Source organism: Schistocerca cancellata, chromosome 2, assembly GCF_023864275.1.
Source record: "Schistocerca cancellata isolate TAMUIC-IGC-003103 chromosome 2, iqSchCanc2.1, whole genome shotgun sequence".
Classification (NCBI taxonomy): domain Eukaryota; kingdom Metazoa; phylum Arthropoda; class Insecta; order Orthoptera; family Acrididae; genus Schistocerca; species Schistocerca cancellata.
In genome coordinates, this window is record NC_064627.1 from 303,981,692 (window position 1) to 303,996,536 (window position 14,845).

The following is a 14,845-nucleotide window of genomic DNA, read 5'->3' on the forward strand; positions in this document are numbered from 1 at the left end:
GACTCCTTCTAATTTTAACAGCAGGATGAACCAGAAAGACGTTACATAGAAAAGATCGGTCAATATATCAACATACTTCATAGGCACTCAAAAAAATTTTGATAGATAATGATAGTAAAGCATGAACTGCTCATAGTTACACCACTTAAATTACACATCATTTGCCTTTATAAATACATTAGTACCTGCATAATTCTTATATGTTTGCAATGCGATGAAGGGACTGAAAATTAAACTCCAACAATGAGAATCAAATTAATGACGTCAAATTTATGCTACAATGCAGTAATCTTGCCTATTGTGCTACAGACACTCAACAAAATGCATAACATATCAGCTAAAATCTACACTGTAAGAAAAAAAAGGGTAAGAAAAGACACACACCGTGAAAGAATTACCTAAATGAGACAGAAATCAGTAGATGTGATGTACATGTACAGACACACAACTACAATTTCAGAAAAATTGGATAATTTATTCAAAGGAAAGAGGCGCATAAATCAAGTAAGTCAATAATGTGTTGGTACAGTTCTGGTCCTCATGCAAGCTGTCATTTAGCATGGAACCGATTGACAGACTTACTGGATGTCTTCCTGAGAGATATTGTGCCAAATTCTGTCCAACTCATGTGTTAGATTGTTAAAATCCTGAGCTGGTTGGACGGCCCTGCCTCTAATGCTCCTAACATCCTTAACTGGGGAGAGATCTGGGGACCTTGCAGGCCAAGATAGGGTTTGACATGCACAAAGACAAGTAATAGAAACTCCTGCCTAATGTGGGCGGACGTTATCTTGCTGAAATGTTAAGCCCAGGACGACTTGCCATGAAGTGCAACAAAACAGGTCATAGAACACTGCCGATGTTTTGCTGTGCTGTAAGCAGCCGCAGATGACAGCCAAAGGGGTCCCACTATGAAAAGAAGTGTTGTCCCACACCATCACTCCCCAGTGTTGAGCTGTATGGTGAGAGACAGTCAGGTTGGTAATCCACAACTGTCTGGGCCACCTTCAGACATGTTTTTGGGATGCAATCTCATTGATTGGAGAATTGTTTTCAATGATGAGTCTGCTTCAAATTGACCCTTGATTAACACCTTGAGCAAACAGTGTCAAACTGATACTCCAGTACCTCCATGTCAGTGGCATATGTTGATGAAAAATTCCTTATTCTAGCTTATTTTCAGTACAGAAAAAAGCCATTCCTGCAGTTTCAGTGGGCCATTTACTGCTGACACCATACCACAGACAAACTTACGTGGCATAGAGCCAGAGTCAACTGAGACATTTAGTGGTATTCTGTGGTATTTAGCAATGTGTCTAGTTCTGGTAGTGGTGGTCAGATCGACACAAATGTAACCATAGATAACTGGTCTAAATGTTACAGGAAACAGCGAATCTCAATACTCATACCTGACCAACTCCTTGAATCATGATATGGGAGGCTACTGGATATGACAACATAACTGATTTGGTAATTGCTGAATGGGGCCTGAATGCTCACTAATACATTGAAAGTATGATAAACCCTGTTCTCATATCCTTCATGATGAGGACACCAAACGGGATATTCCAGTAGGACAATGTGAGACACAACACTGCAGTTCACACCACAAATGCTGTGAGTAACTGGTCTTCTCAGTCGCCTGATTCGTCATCCATAGACCATGTCTGGGATGCAATGGGAAGACATACACTTTCATACCAGCCTCCAGCCAGTGATCTTCATGAACTGACATAATGTGTCTTTCATGCAGGGCAAAGAATCCCTCATGATGACATTTGGAGGCAATTTGCTTCTATGTCCGAATGAATACAAAAGTGTATTTGTGGCTGTGGGAATCACACCCATCTCATGCTGCTGCTGTTACTGTTGGCGATGATGACAGAAACCAGTTTCAAATGGAATTAAAGTTTAATCAAATTATACATCATGTGATGAACATCTCCACAAAGTTTGATAAATATGACACTAGTGCTCCACGGCTAACACTTTCCACTTCTGTCACTGTACATGGATCTAATATGGATACCACAGACAACACTAGTGTAAGTAGTGTCATATATCATACAATGAACTGAAATTTCACGTACGTTGAAACATATCACAATTACGTTCAAAAAATAATGAAATGTTAAGTGATATACTACATTGCAATCAGCAGGGACACTTCGCTAGAAACATAATGGACTTTACAGTGTGACAGATATTGCTTCAAAGACACACCGGAAATTTTTCCATAAATCATTACAAAAGTTCATCTAAACCTTATGATATGTTATGACTGAAATTAAATTCAATTAATAGAATGTCAAACTTTTGGCTTACCTGTTTTGGAGTTAACATGCTATCAAGTAACATATCCTGATGACACAATTCTTCAGGATTCTGTAAACAACGTTCAAGGACCCACTGTTGTGAACAAATCTGACGCAATACATGTTGAGCAAAGTGTGATAGACCAGTGTTAGCCGATTCTGGACCTGATGACACACCTTGCAATGTTGTAAGCGATCGACTGCAACAAAAATTATTTTAGTAAGGGCAATTGTTTCTGGACAAAAACTGTGCATGTTGACAGAATTGAATTGGAAATAAAAAACTGGATGTTGTGCCACATTAATACTCCTAAATATAAACAGCTAATATTAAATACAAAGGGAAAACAAATAAAAAAGAATACAATGAACTACACAGGCTAGTACTTGCAAACAATGACAAGGTGGTGAGGTAGACAAGGATGAACGAAAGAATACTGACTTACTTAAGGTTTTGGAAATCATATTCTAAGCTTCTGGCAAATAAGAAACAGGAGAAGAATGTGTAAACATGAATATTTATTCATTTCAGACACAACACACCACTTCTCTTTTCCATTCATCTGCCTTTACTTTCCTCTTGATTCTGTTTCTTTCCTCTTGGTTCTGTTTAGTAAAGTAATCATAAACATATTATTTATCTACTGCTTTCACCCCATTACTATTCTAGCCTCACACACTTTCCTTTAGCACAGCTTTTATTCCCTGAGATGGCAATCCCCTCCCTTCAAAAAGCAATTGATATCATTTTCAAGAATCCAAATCTTGGCTGTGAGACTATGTTGTTTGATTATACAGTACAGTCCCATTAATCAGAACTAATTGGGACCGGACCTTGTTCGGATTACCGATTTGTTCGGATTAGCCGGAATTATGGTGATGAGTTTCTAGAATGAACTATACCAAGCAGATAAGTAGGTATACCATGGTAACAAATGAGAATAAGTGTGGAAACAATGGCTCACTTTCACTCCCTGCACTTGTTTTGTGCATTGTTAAGACCTTTGTAGTGTCTGAGGTCAGTGCACTGACAGTTGGCTCGCGAAGCACTTAGTTATGTTAGTTATCGATTGTTGGCACGCGTAACATTTGATTGAATTCGTTCAGGTGTAGTGGTGTACATATCTTCGTCATGAGTTAACGAAAACATACAATGTTGAATCTCAAATAAAAACTGAATGCTTTGAAGCAGTTAGACAATGGTGAGAATGTATCTAAACTGACAACGGAACTGGGTGTTGATAAAGCAACCATTTGTCATTGGAAGAAGAACTGAATGAAGCTTGAACAGTCCTGTGCAACATCTTCCAGAAAAACACTTGAAATTCAGCAGACTTTGAAACAGTCCCAGTACGATAAAGCGGATGAAGCTCTTTTCCTTTGGTTTACACAGGAAAGAGAAAAGGGAACTCTTTTGAGTGGAGAACTGGTTCAGGAGAAGGCTGAACAAGTTAATGAATGGTGATGAGTCTTTTACTAAGAGTACGGGTTGGTTGCACAGATTCAAAAAATGTCATGGAATCTGCAGCTAATAATTACTGGAGAGCAGCTTTCTTCTGGCCATGATGCAGCAGAGGAATACTGAGGTGGGTTTGAAAAAATGATAATAGAGGGAAAGTATTCTCCCCAACAAATTTATAATGCTGACGAGACTGGCCTTAATTTTAGGGCATTGCAAACAAAAAGCCTGGCATCAAAAGCAAAAGACCAGGCTCCTCGTTTTAAAATGTGCAAAGATCATGTTACTTTATTAGCGTGCAGCAATGCTGCTGGTAATCACAAGCTGCATTTAATGCCAATTGGCAAATCTGCTAGGCCCAGAGCTTTTAAAAATTGCAACGTGAAGTCCTTGCCCGAATATTACCACAACCAGAAAAAGCATGGATGGATGGTAAGCTGTTCAAAGAATGGTTTCATAGCCAGTTTGTTCCCTCTGTTTGATGGTTTTCTAAGGAAAAATCATTTGTCTCCCCATGCAATCCTTTTGATTGATAACGCGCCATCTCACCCCAGCACTGAGGAATTATGTGATGAAGAAATTGTGGCGAAGTTTTTGCTGCCGAATGTTACACCACTTCTACAACTGATGGACCAGGGCGTACTGAAAACATTAAAAGTAATTTACAGATTTGTAAGAATACTGATCCAAGATGATAGCATTCCTTTAGTGCACAAAATAAAAAAAGACAAATGTGAAGGACGCTGTTCATTGGGTGGCTTAGGCATGGCAGAATATTTTAGAAAATATTCTGAGAAAATTGTGGAGAAAACTGTGGACATCTATTGAATTTCAGGACAACCTAGTTGAAAATTAAGAGGAAAATCTACTACAAATGATACAGACAATCCCTGGCTGTGAAGAAGTTAGTGAAGAAGATGCAGATGAGTGGATGGCAGCAGATGGGGCATGTCTGGAGAATCTTACTGACGCTGATTTAATTGCTACTGTGACTCAAGACCAGGAAGTAGTGGGCTGGTGTGACGGAAGTGACAATGAGCCTGAAAGTGACAAAGGAGAGCTGGTGTCACCCCACTGCTACATCTGCTGATTTGATGTTTATGAGACGTTGGCACAACTATGCATCATATAACAGACTGTCTTCATTATGCCAAAAAACAATGACTGAGTAGGGATACAATATCCACTGTATTTTAGTAAATTTGACAGCTTTTCTTTCATTGTTATGCATTGTTTAAACCTAACATTTTATTGCCAATTTTTCTAATACATGTTTACTGTGCTGTGTAAATTAAAATAATGTGTATGTACAGCAGTTTACTGCACAGTTTTCCGTACTTAGAATAATATTTTTCATGTTCGGATTAACTGAACATTCGGATTACCGGGCTTCGGATTAGCAGGACTCTGGTGTAGCTGAGATGTACTACACAGATTCTTTTTAGTCTTGCATTTCGTAAAACCTATCCTCTGATTTATCAGCTTCAACAAATTTTCATTTATTTATTAGTTCCAGAAGAAGTAATGTCAGCTTCCAGAAGATAGATTTCTTGATCTTTCTATTTTTCTGCCTCAAACTTTTTCATGTCACTTCAACAGCAGTTCTTATTTAACATAATTTATCATCATTTGAGTTTGATTTTGAATTTCTGAATTTGTGAGCAGTGTTTTTGAGGTTATTGAGTTAGACAGGTGAATAATAGCATAGGCTTTATAACATAATAGTGTAACACTTACGCCAAATCCATCAATGGATCATCTCCACCTCCTAAGATGTCACTAGTGCCCAAAATATGGCTGATGCTTAACTCAGCTGCACTGCCACCTTGCCCAGGAGTTTTATTTCCTACAGACCCATGGCTCTGTTGTGCCTGATCTGACTTCTTGCTCAGCATTTTGGAGTCACGAGCAGTGGCATCAGCCACCACAAGTATTGCCTAAAGTGAAAGATGAAGCCAAACAACTATGAAACATTCAGAAGAGAGCTTCCTAAGAAAATAACAACATATTTGATCCCTTGTTTTAAGTAAAAAGACAGTGATCAAAATAATGTATTAGGAAGTATACAATACCTGAATAACTCTGCCACTCAAATAAAGTCTCTGTAAATGGTATACGAATAATAGTTTACCTCTACATTAAGATCTCTTCTTCACCTAAGAGGGCAACATGAAAGATTCCTACCCTGCCACATAAGTGAAATTTTTTTACTGCTGTGTTGGTATGTGGGCAACAATGTGGTCACATTTTAACTTTATATGTGGAATAGTTTTGGTTGTGTGGCTTTAAAGTCCATGTGTTGTGCATGTTTCATTCAAACAGTTAAAATGGAAATTCTTCCAATATGCAACACTTTGTAAGTCTTCAGGCTTTCCAGTGAGGCATTGTCATGCTGATTAATCGGGTCTCTGCCAGATATTCATGTCTTTCCTGCACGATATTTCAACTGCATGACTCGCAATCTTCTTCAGGTGATGTCCGATTCTGATTCCAGTGTGGAATGAGTCCGGTATTTATGCCTATGTTATGCTAGGTGTTCCCTCTGCAGTTCGCACCACGTCTGGCGCTCTGTCTGTGGTATGCGCCGACCAATAGCAATGGCTGTAGCATTTTCTTCTAGCTGTAGCTGTTCCGAACACTGTGCGTGTAGTTTTTGGTCATTATGCATTGTTAATATAGCTGAATTGTGTTCTGAATGGCGTCCAAGCTGTGCTAGACATTTTATCCTCCGATTGTCGTCATTTGAGTCCCTCTGTGAATTAGGATGTTCTGTTGCCAAGGTGTGCTGTGTTAGGCGCTCCGTGCAAAGTTCTTGCCCCCCGCCCCCTCCCCCCAGGAGCAGCTGCACTGCTATTTTCAGGCCGATTGTTTTCAAATTGACCATAATGTCAGTGTCCGGGGCATTGTAGGGAGTCTTCTGAGTTGCCAATGTGATGGGAACACTTCCCCACATATGGCGAGAGCATCTTCTTAAGGTGTTGTGCAGCAAGCAGCAATGGGCAACCCACGCTCACCAGTGGTGGCCAGTCTGTTTATGGTAAGATTTGATTGGCCCCAGATCAACCGAAATGCTTTTTTAGAAACATGCATGACATCTTTGTCATATGGCCCCACACGAGGGAAAAGCTCGATGTTTTCCTGGACCACCTAAACTCACACCACCCTAACATTAAATTCACCATGGAGCTGGGGAAGGATGGACTACTCCCTTTCCTAGATGTACTACTTAAGAGGAAGGGAGATGGTACCTTCAGTCATGGTGTGTACTGCAAAACCCACTCACACTGACTTGTACCTGCAAGCCAGCAGTTGCCACCACTCGGGACAGAAAAACAGTGTATTCAGAACACTGGTTCATTGGGCACGAACTCTGTCAGATCTGGATAATTTGGCGACTGAGACACAACATCTACAATCTGTGTTCTACAAAAATGGATACTCTTCTCGAGATGTTCAAAAGGCACTGCGCCCAGCTTCTCCGCCAGAGGTTCCTGAAGAGATACAAGAAGAAATGCAAAAGGTAGCACATTTGCCATAGGTTGGGCCAATATCTGCAACAATCTGCATAATTCTCCTCAAACATAACATTAAAAGCATGTTTGATCCACCCACCAAGATTAAGGCTCTGCCAGGGAGAGTGAAGGATGACCTGTATCTACAGAAACTGGGTGTTTACCACATACCACGTGAATGTGGTATGGCATACATCGGCCAGATGACCAGGACTGTTGACATCAAGTGCAAAGAGCACCAAAGGCACCCCAGACTGAGACAGACAACCAAGTCACCGATTGTCGAGCATTGTTTAAAACTCAACCATTCAATGAAGTATAATGACGCCGAGATTTTAACACAAACATCGAGATACTGGAACAACAGCAGCAAAGAATCTATTGAGATTAAGGCTATGGAGAATCTCATTAACCGGGACACCAGTTTACAGCTGAGCTCAGCTTGGAATCCATTGCTCGATCTTCTGAGGACATAACATAGGCAACATCCAAACTCCAAGGGACACAAATATAAAGATGGAATTACAGATAACAGCCCAGTACATGCAACAAAGGACTTACATGAAATGGTAGCTCAGACAACAGAAACAATATCTCAGGACATTCTTCCAAGTCTTGAGCGACAATTTGAACACAATCAGACTGCAAATAGCACTGCAGCCACTCCTTGGGGAAGGGGGGGGAAGGGGGGGGGGGGGGGGGGGGGAAGAACTTTGGACGGAACGGCTAACACAGCACACCTCGGTAACAGAACGTCCTAATTCACAGAAGGACTCAAATGACAACAATCAGAAGATAAAACATCTAGCACAGGTTCGACACCATTCAGCTATATTGACAACGGATAATAACCAAAAAGTATGCGCGCAGCATTTGAAACACCCACGGCTAGAAGAAAATGCTACAGCCATTGCTATTGGTCAGCGCAAACCATGGACAGAGTGCCAGACGAGGCGTGGACCCCAGAGGGAATGTCTAGCACAACGTAGGCATAAATACTGGACTCGTTCCATACTGGAATTAGTATCGGACAGCACCTGAAGAAGAATGCGAGTCACGCAGTTGAAATATTGTGCAGGAAAGACGCGAGTAACTGGCAGAGACCCAAATAATAACCATGCAACACTTTTCTTAAAGATACTGTTTGTGAAGGCTTTCAAAAACTGCATGCGCAAATGAAAACTGCACAATATCATACTGGATGACTGCTGATTAAAGTATGTGAAATAGTCGATGCAATAAGTGTGCTCGAAGGGCAGCCTACATTTTACACTAAGAATTAACCACACAAAAGCTTCAGTTAACATGGGAGCCACATCTGTTGAAAGCAGATCAAAATCAGCATGAATATCTCATAATTGCTTGTACTGATTTAAAAAGAAAGTAACTGATCTTGTGTGATGATTTGCTAGTGTCAATAAGACACCCACCCACCACTTCACACCACAAATGAAATAGTAATGACAGCAGTGGATAGAAACCAGTGGTCTAGTACCAAGAAAGCCATACCTCAATCTGCCACAAAGGTTATGGCTAGTGTTTTCTGGAATGCAAAAGGAATTCTCTTATTAATTACCTTTCTCTAAATCAATATCTTTACGCTGCAATTCACACTTAAGTGCTTCACAAGGGGTTCACAGAACCACTTTTAGAGTTTCCTCAACTGATCCACTCTTGCATAGTACATGAGAAAAATGAGCACTCAAATCTTTCCATGTAAGCTCTTTTTTATCTTATTTTATTATAATGGTCATTTGTCCCTATGTAAGTCAATGAAATATTTTCACATTTGGAGGAGAAAAGTTGATAATTGGAATTTCATGAAAATATCTCATCATAATGAAAAAAATGATCTTGTTTTAATGACTGCCACTCCAGCTTGCTTATCATACCTGTGGCACTCCCCTCCACCTTGTGATAATACAAAATGAACTGTTCTTCTTCGAACTTTTTCGATATCCTCTGTCAGTCTATCTGGTTAGAGTCCCATACTGCAGAACAATACTCCAGAAGTGGATGGACAAGCATAGTTTACACAGTATCATTAGTAGATTTGTTTAATCTTTTAAGTGTTCTGCCAATAAAACACCGTCTTTGGTTCACCTTTCCCACAATACTTTCTATGTGATGGTTCCAGTTTTAGTTGTTTATAATTATAATCTTTAGGTATTTAGTTGAATTGATAACTTTTAAATCTGCATGATTTATTGCATAGCATAAACCTAATAGCATCTGTTTTTAGTACTCATGGGGAGGATTTCACACTTTTTACCTTTTGAGTCAACTGTCACTTTTTGTAACATGCAGATAACTTCTCTAAATCCTTTTACAATTTGTTTTGATATTCTGATGAGCATCAGATGGTAAATGGCAACGTCATTTGCAAATAATCTAAGAGGGCTGCTCAGATTGTCTCCTGGTCATTTATACAGATTAAGAACTGCAGAGACCCTATAACACTTTTTTGGGGACTCCACACATCATTTCTGTTTCACAGATGGTCAGAAATCCAGTCGCACAACAACTTAAGAGGATACTACAGATGCACACAACATCATTAGAAGCTGCTTGTGAGAAATGGTGTCAAAAGCCTTCTGTAAATCTAGAAATATGAAATCAACTTGAGATTCTCTGTCAATAGCACTCATTACTTCACTTAAACAGGCAGCTGTGTTTCACAAAAAAGATGTATGTCCTAATCATGTGTCAACAAATTGTTGCCTCCCCTACCCTCGGGGTATTTCATAATATTAGGAAACAGTACACATTATAAAATCTTACTACAAATTGATGTCAATGATATGGGTCTATAATTCAGCTAATTACTTCTATTTCCTTTGTTGTGTACTGAGGTGACCCATGCAATTTTGGAGTCTTTAAGTACAGACTTTTAGTCAAGTGACAGATTCTACATGACTGTTAAAAATGGAGCTATTTAATCAGCATACTCCAATAGCAACGTAACTGTTATAGCTGCAAGTGACCAGCGAGCGGCGCACGGCAGAGAATGGAGATGCGAAGCCGCCAGGTGGGGGGGCCGCTGGAGGTATCACTAACAACGAACAGACAGGACAGATAAACAAGTAGGGGATGACAGACACTACTACCAACCTGGGTACAACATGAAGCAAGCAAGCAAGAACTGAGGTGATGAACACGGCAACAACACAGGAACACTCCAAACAACAACAGTAAGTATCTCAAAACACGGAACTGGAATGCAGTGTGGACGAGATGCACATGCGAACTATTGTGAGTACCAGACTGCTGGGGTAGTGCCGTGCGGCCACCTAAATACATAACCGTGGGAAACATCATTGGCTGTGGACTTCACATGGTACGGAGAGTGGCACATTTGCATGGCGAGGCTTGTGGTGCATGCATGCACAGGAGCACAGAGTTTTTGAGAGTATCCAGGCCCATACCCCCTGCCGCACATTCAATTTTCGCAGCTTCCGACACCAGACTAACTGCCTTTATTGACTTCAGTTGCTTCACTACACAGAGGATATCTAATCCCAAATTACTCACGTAAGCAGCTGTTCTTGATTTGTATTCTGGAATAGTATTTAGGGTATCTTCTTTGGTGAAGTAATATTATAACACTATGTTTAGTACTTCACTCAAATGGTGCTGCCATCTGTAACATTACCACTGCTATCACGCAGTGAAGGTATTGTCCAAGGCTTGCTGCTGGTATACATTACATATGACCAGACTCTCTTCGGATCTTCTGCCAGATTTCAAGGCAGAGTTTTTTTGTGGAAGCTATTGGTGTCCTTATCTTCTTTGTGTAATTTTTGAAGAGAGCATTTTAAGTACAATTTCAGATGATGTTTTATGCTTACCACTGCCTTTAAACACATATTTTTGCCTACATATCAAGGGTAGAAACTCTTTCAATCCAACAATGCAACATACATAATTAATACTGAAAGGAGCACCACCTGCAGTTGTCTACATCATGGGCTCTTTGTGGGATTCAGAAGGACCAGTTCCACATCTGGGATGATTCTTCTCAGTATGCAAACAGAGTGCAAACTGGATTTCTTCCCCACCTAGGCAGTCCTCGCATGCCTAATGCTGGAGCTCCCAACCACCAAAAATCCTAACCTCTGTGAACGCCCAGATCCTGCAGGCCAAGAGGCTTCCTCTGAAATAGCACACAACTGCAGTTAGCTTAGGATCATTATTAGTCACAGGCAGCACTGTAAAACTGTTTCTCAGACAAATTGGGAGGCCTTTCAGTGCTCTCCACATCTTGAAACAACCTCCCACCTGACCAAGGGTGAGGGATCAACTTCAATGTAGGCAGTAAACTTGCAATGGACAAAAACTATCACAAAAAATGAAAAGATTCACAAAATCTATAGTTCTTTGGTTACAATACAGGTGGTTCATGAAGATATGCAAATATTTTAATATGTTATTCTACAAGTTAAACTATAGAGAAAAGTTCGTATAAACAAAGGTCCACAAATGTTTAGTTGCGGCTAATAAAAGATTTTGCCTGAAATTTAGCAATTTGTTGATATGAAGCCATCACAAAACTGTATGAGGATAAAGTAAAGCACAATTTCCATTTATTTTGTTGTTACTGATCTGCTGAATCTAATAAAACATGTCCCAGATGTGTATCTGCAGTAATTTTCCAGAACATCCAGAGAAGCAGACGTAATTTTGTAATTTTTTTAGTTCAGTAACTACCTGGCCCAATTTGTTTTTTAAATTCCAGACAATTGCACAAAGTTTTCAATAGAAGTTGTAGAGAATTTAATTTTGGAAAAATGATGGTAATAATGTTAACTGAAACTGTATGAATGTGTCAGATAATCTGCTTTTATAAATGCCATAGCACACGTGAATTCATATTAAACCAGAAGAAACAAAGCTCAATGTTAAGGAAGTTGTACAGTGTACATACAATTTCACGATACATTCACAATAAATGTTCAAAAATGTCTCCACCAAGTTCAATGCATTTAGCTGCACTTGTATGAACAGATTTTGTTACTTGTTTCAGTTTCACAGGATTGTTCTTAATTTCTTCTGATGTGTTGTTATTGTTGTTGTTGTTGTTGTTGTGGTCTTCAGTCCTGAGACTGGTTTGATGCAGCTCTCCATGCTACTCTATCCTGTACAAGCCTCTTCATCTCCCAGTACCTACCGCAACCTACATCCTTCTGAATCTACTTAGTGTATTCATCTCTTGGTCTCCCTCTACGATTTTTACCCTCCACGCTGCCCTCCAATACTAAATTGGTGATCCCTTGATGCCTCAGAACATGTACTACCAAACGATCCCTTCTTCTAGCCAAGTTGTGCCACAAACTTCTCTTCTCCCCAATCCTATTCGGTACATCCTCATTAGTTATGTGATCTACCCATCTAATCTTCAGCACTCTTCTGTAGCACCACATTTCGAAAGCTTCTATTCTCTTCTTGTCCAAACTATTTATCGTCCATGTTTCACTTCCATACATGGCTACACTCCATACAAATACTTTCAGAAATGACTTCCTGACACTTAAATCTATACTCGATGTTAACAAATTACTCTTCTTCAGGAATGCCTTCCTTGTCATTGCCAGTCTACATTTTATATCCTCTCTACCTCAACCATCATCAGTTATTTTGCTCCCCAAATAGCAAAACTCCTTCACTACTTTAAGTGTCTCCTTTCCTAATCTAATTCCCTCAGCATCAACCGACTTAATTCGACTACATTCCATTAGCCTCATTTTGCTTTTGTTGATGTTCATCTTATATCCTCCTTTCAAGACACTATCCATTCCGTTCAATTCCTCTTCCAAGTCCTTTGCTGTCTCTGACAGAATTACAATGTCATCGGCTGACCTCAAAGTTTTTATTTCTTCTCCATGGATATTAATACCTACTCCGAATTTTTCTTTCGTTTCCTTCACTGCTTGCTCAATATACAGATTGAATAGCATCGGGGATAGGCTACAGCCCTGTCTCGCTCCCTTCCCAACCACTGCTTCCATTTCATGCCCCTCGATTCTAATAACTGCCATCTGGTTTCTGTACAAATTGTAAATAGCCTTTCGCTCCCTGTATTTTACCCATGCCACCTTCAGAATTTGAAAGAGAGTATTCCAGTCAACATTGTCAAAAGCTTTCTCTAAGTCTACAAATGCTAGAAATGTAGGTTTTCCCTCCCTTAATCTAGCTTCTAAGATGAGTCGTAGGGTCAGTATTGCCTCATGTGTTCCAACATTTCTACGGAATCGAAACTGATCTTCCCTGAGGTCGGCTTCCACTAGTTTTTCCATTCTTCTGTACAGAATTCGCGTTAGTATTTTGCAGCTGTGACTTATTAAACTGATAGTTTGGTAATTGTCACATCTGTCAACACCTGCTTTCTTTGGGATTGGAATTATTATATTCTTCTCGAAGTCTGAGGGTATTTCGCCTGTTTCATACATCTTGCTCACCAGATGGTAGAGTTTTGTCAGGACTGGCTCTCCCAAGGCCGTTAGTAGTTCCAATGGAATGTTGTCTACTCTGGGGGCCTTGTTTTGACTCAGGTCTTTCAGTGCTCTGTCTAACTCTTCACGCAGTATCATATCTCCCATTTCATCTTCATCTACATTCTCTTCCATTTCCATAATATTGTCCTCAAGTACATCGCCGTTGTATAGACCTTCTATATACTCCTTCCACCTTTCCGCTTTCCCTTCTTTGCTTAGAACTGGGTTTCCATCTGAGCTCTTGATGTTCATGCAAGTGGTTCTCTTATCTCCAAAGGTCTCTTTAATTTTCCTGTAGGCAGTATCTATCTTACCCCTAGTGAGATAAGCCTCTACATCCTTACATTTGTCCTCTAGCCATCCCTGCTTAGTCATTTTGCACTTCCTGTCAATCTCATTTTTGAGACGTTTGTATTTCTTTTTGCCTGCTTCATTTACTGCATTTTTATATTTTCTCCTTTCATCAATTAAATTCAGTATATCTTCTGTTACCCAAGGATTTCTACTAGCCCTCGTCTTTTTACCTACTTGATCCTCTGCTGCCTTCACTACTTCATCCCTCAAAGCTACCCATTCTTCTTCTACTGTATTTCTTTCCCCCATTCCTGTCAATTGTTCCCTTATGCTCTCCCTGAAACTCTATACAACCTCTGGTTTAGTCAGTTTATCCAGTTCCCATCTCCTTAAATTACCACCTTTTTGCAGTTCCTTCAGTTTTAATCTACAGGTCATAAATAAATGGATTGTGGTCAGAGTCCACATCTACCCCTGGAAATGTCTTACAATTTAAAACCTGGTTCCTAAATCTCTGCCTTACCATTAGATAATCTATCTGAAACCTATCAGTATCTCCAGGTTTCTTCCATGTATACAGCCTTCTTTTATGATTCTTGAACCAAGTGTTAGCTATGATTAAGTTGTGCTCTGTGCAAAATTCTACCAGGCGGCTTCCTGTTTCATTTCTTAGCCCCAATCCATATTCACCTACTACGTTTCCTTCTCTCCCTTTTCCTACTACCGAATTCCAGTAACCCATGACTATTAAATTTTCGTCACCCTTCACTATCT

The 14,845-nt window shown here is 39.9% G+C and overlaps 1 protein-coding gene across 1 annotated transcript in view; it reads right to left on the reverse strand.

The window, feature by feature from the left end:
* LOC126161685 (mediator of RNA polymerase II transcription subunit 12) overlaps positions 1–14,845 on the reverse strand; it is a 415,184-nt gene that overhangs the window by 170,573 nt on the left and 229,766 nt on the right. The window contains exons 25-26 of the mRNA XM_049917698.1: positions 5,512–5,711; positions 2,326–2,515 (exon numbers count right to left, since the gene is read on the reverse strand). Of these exons, the coding sequence (XP_049773655.1) occupies positions 2,326–2,515; positions 5,512–5,711 (390 nt within the window). The remainder of the gene's footprint in view (positions 1–2,325; positions 2,516–5,511; positions 5,712–14,845) is intronic.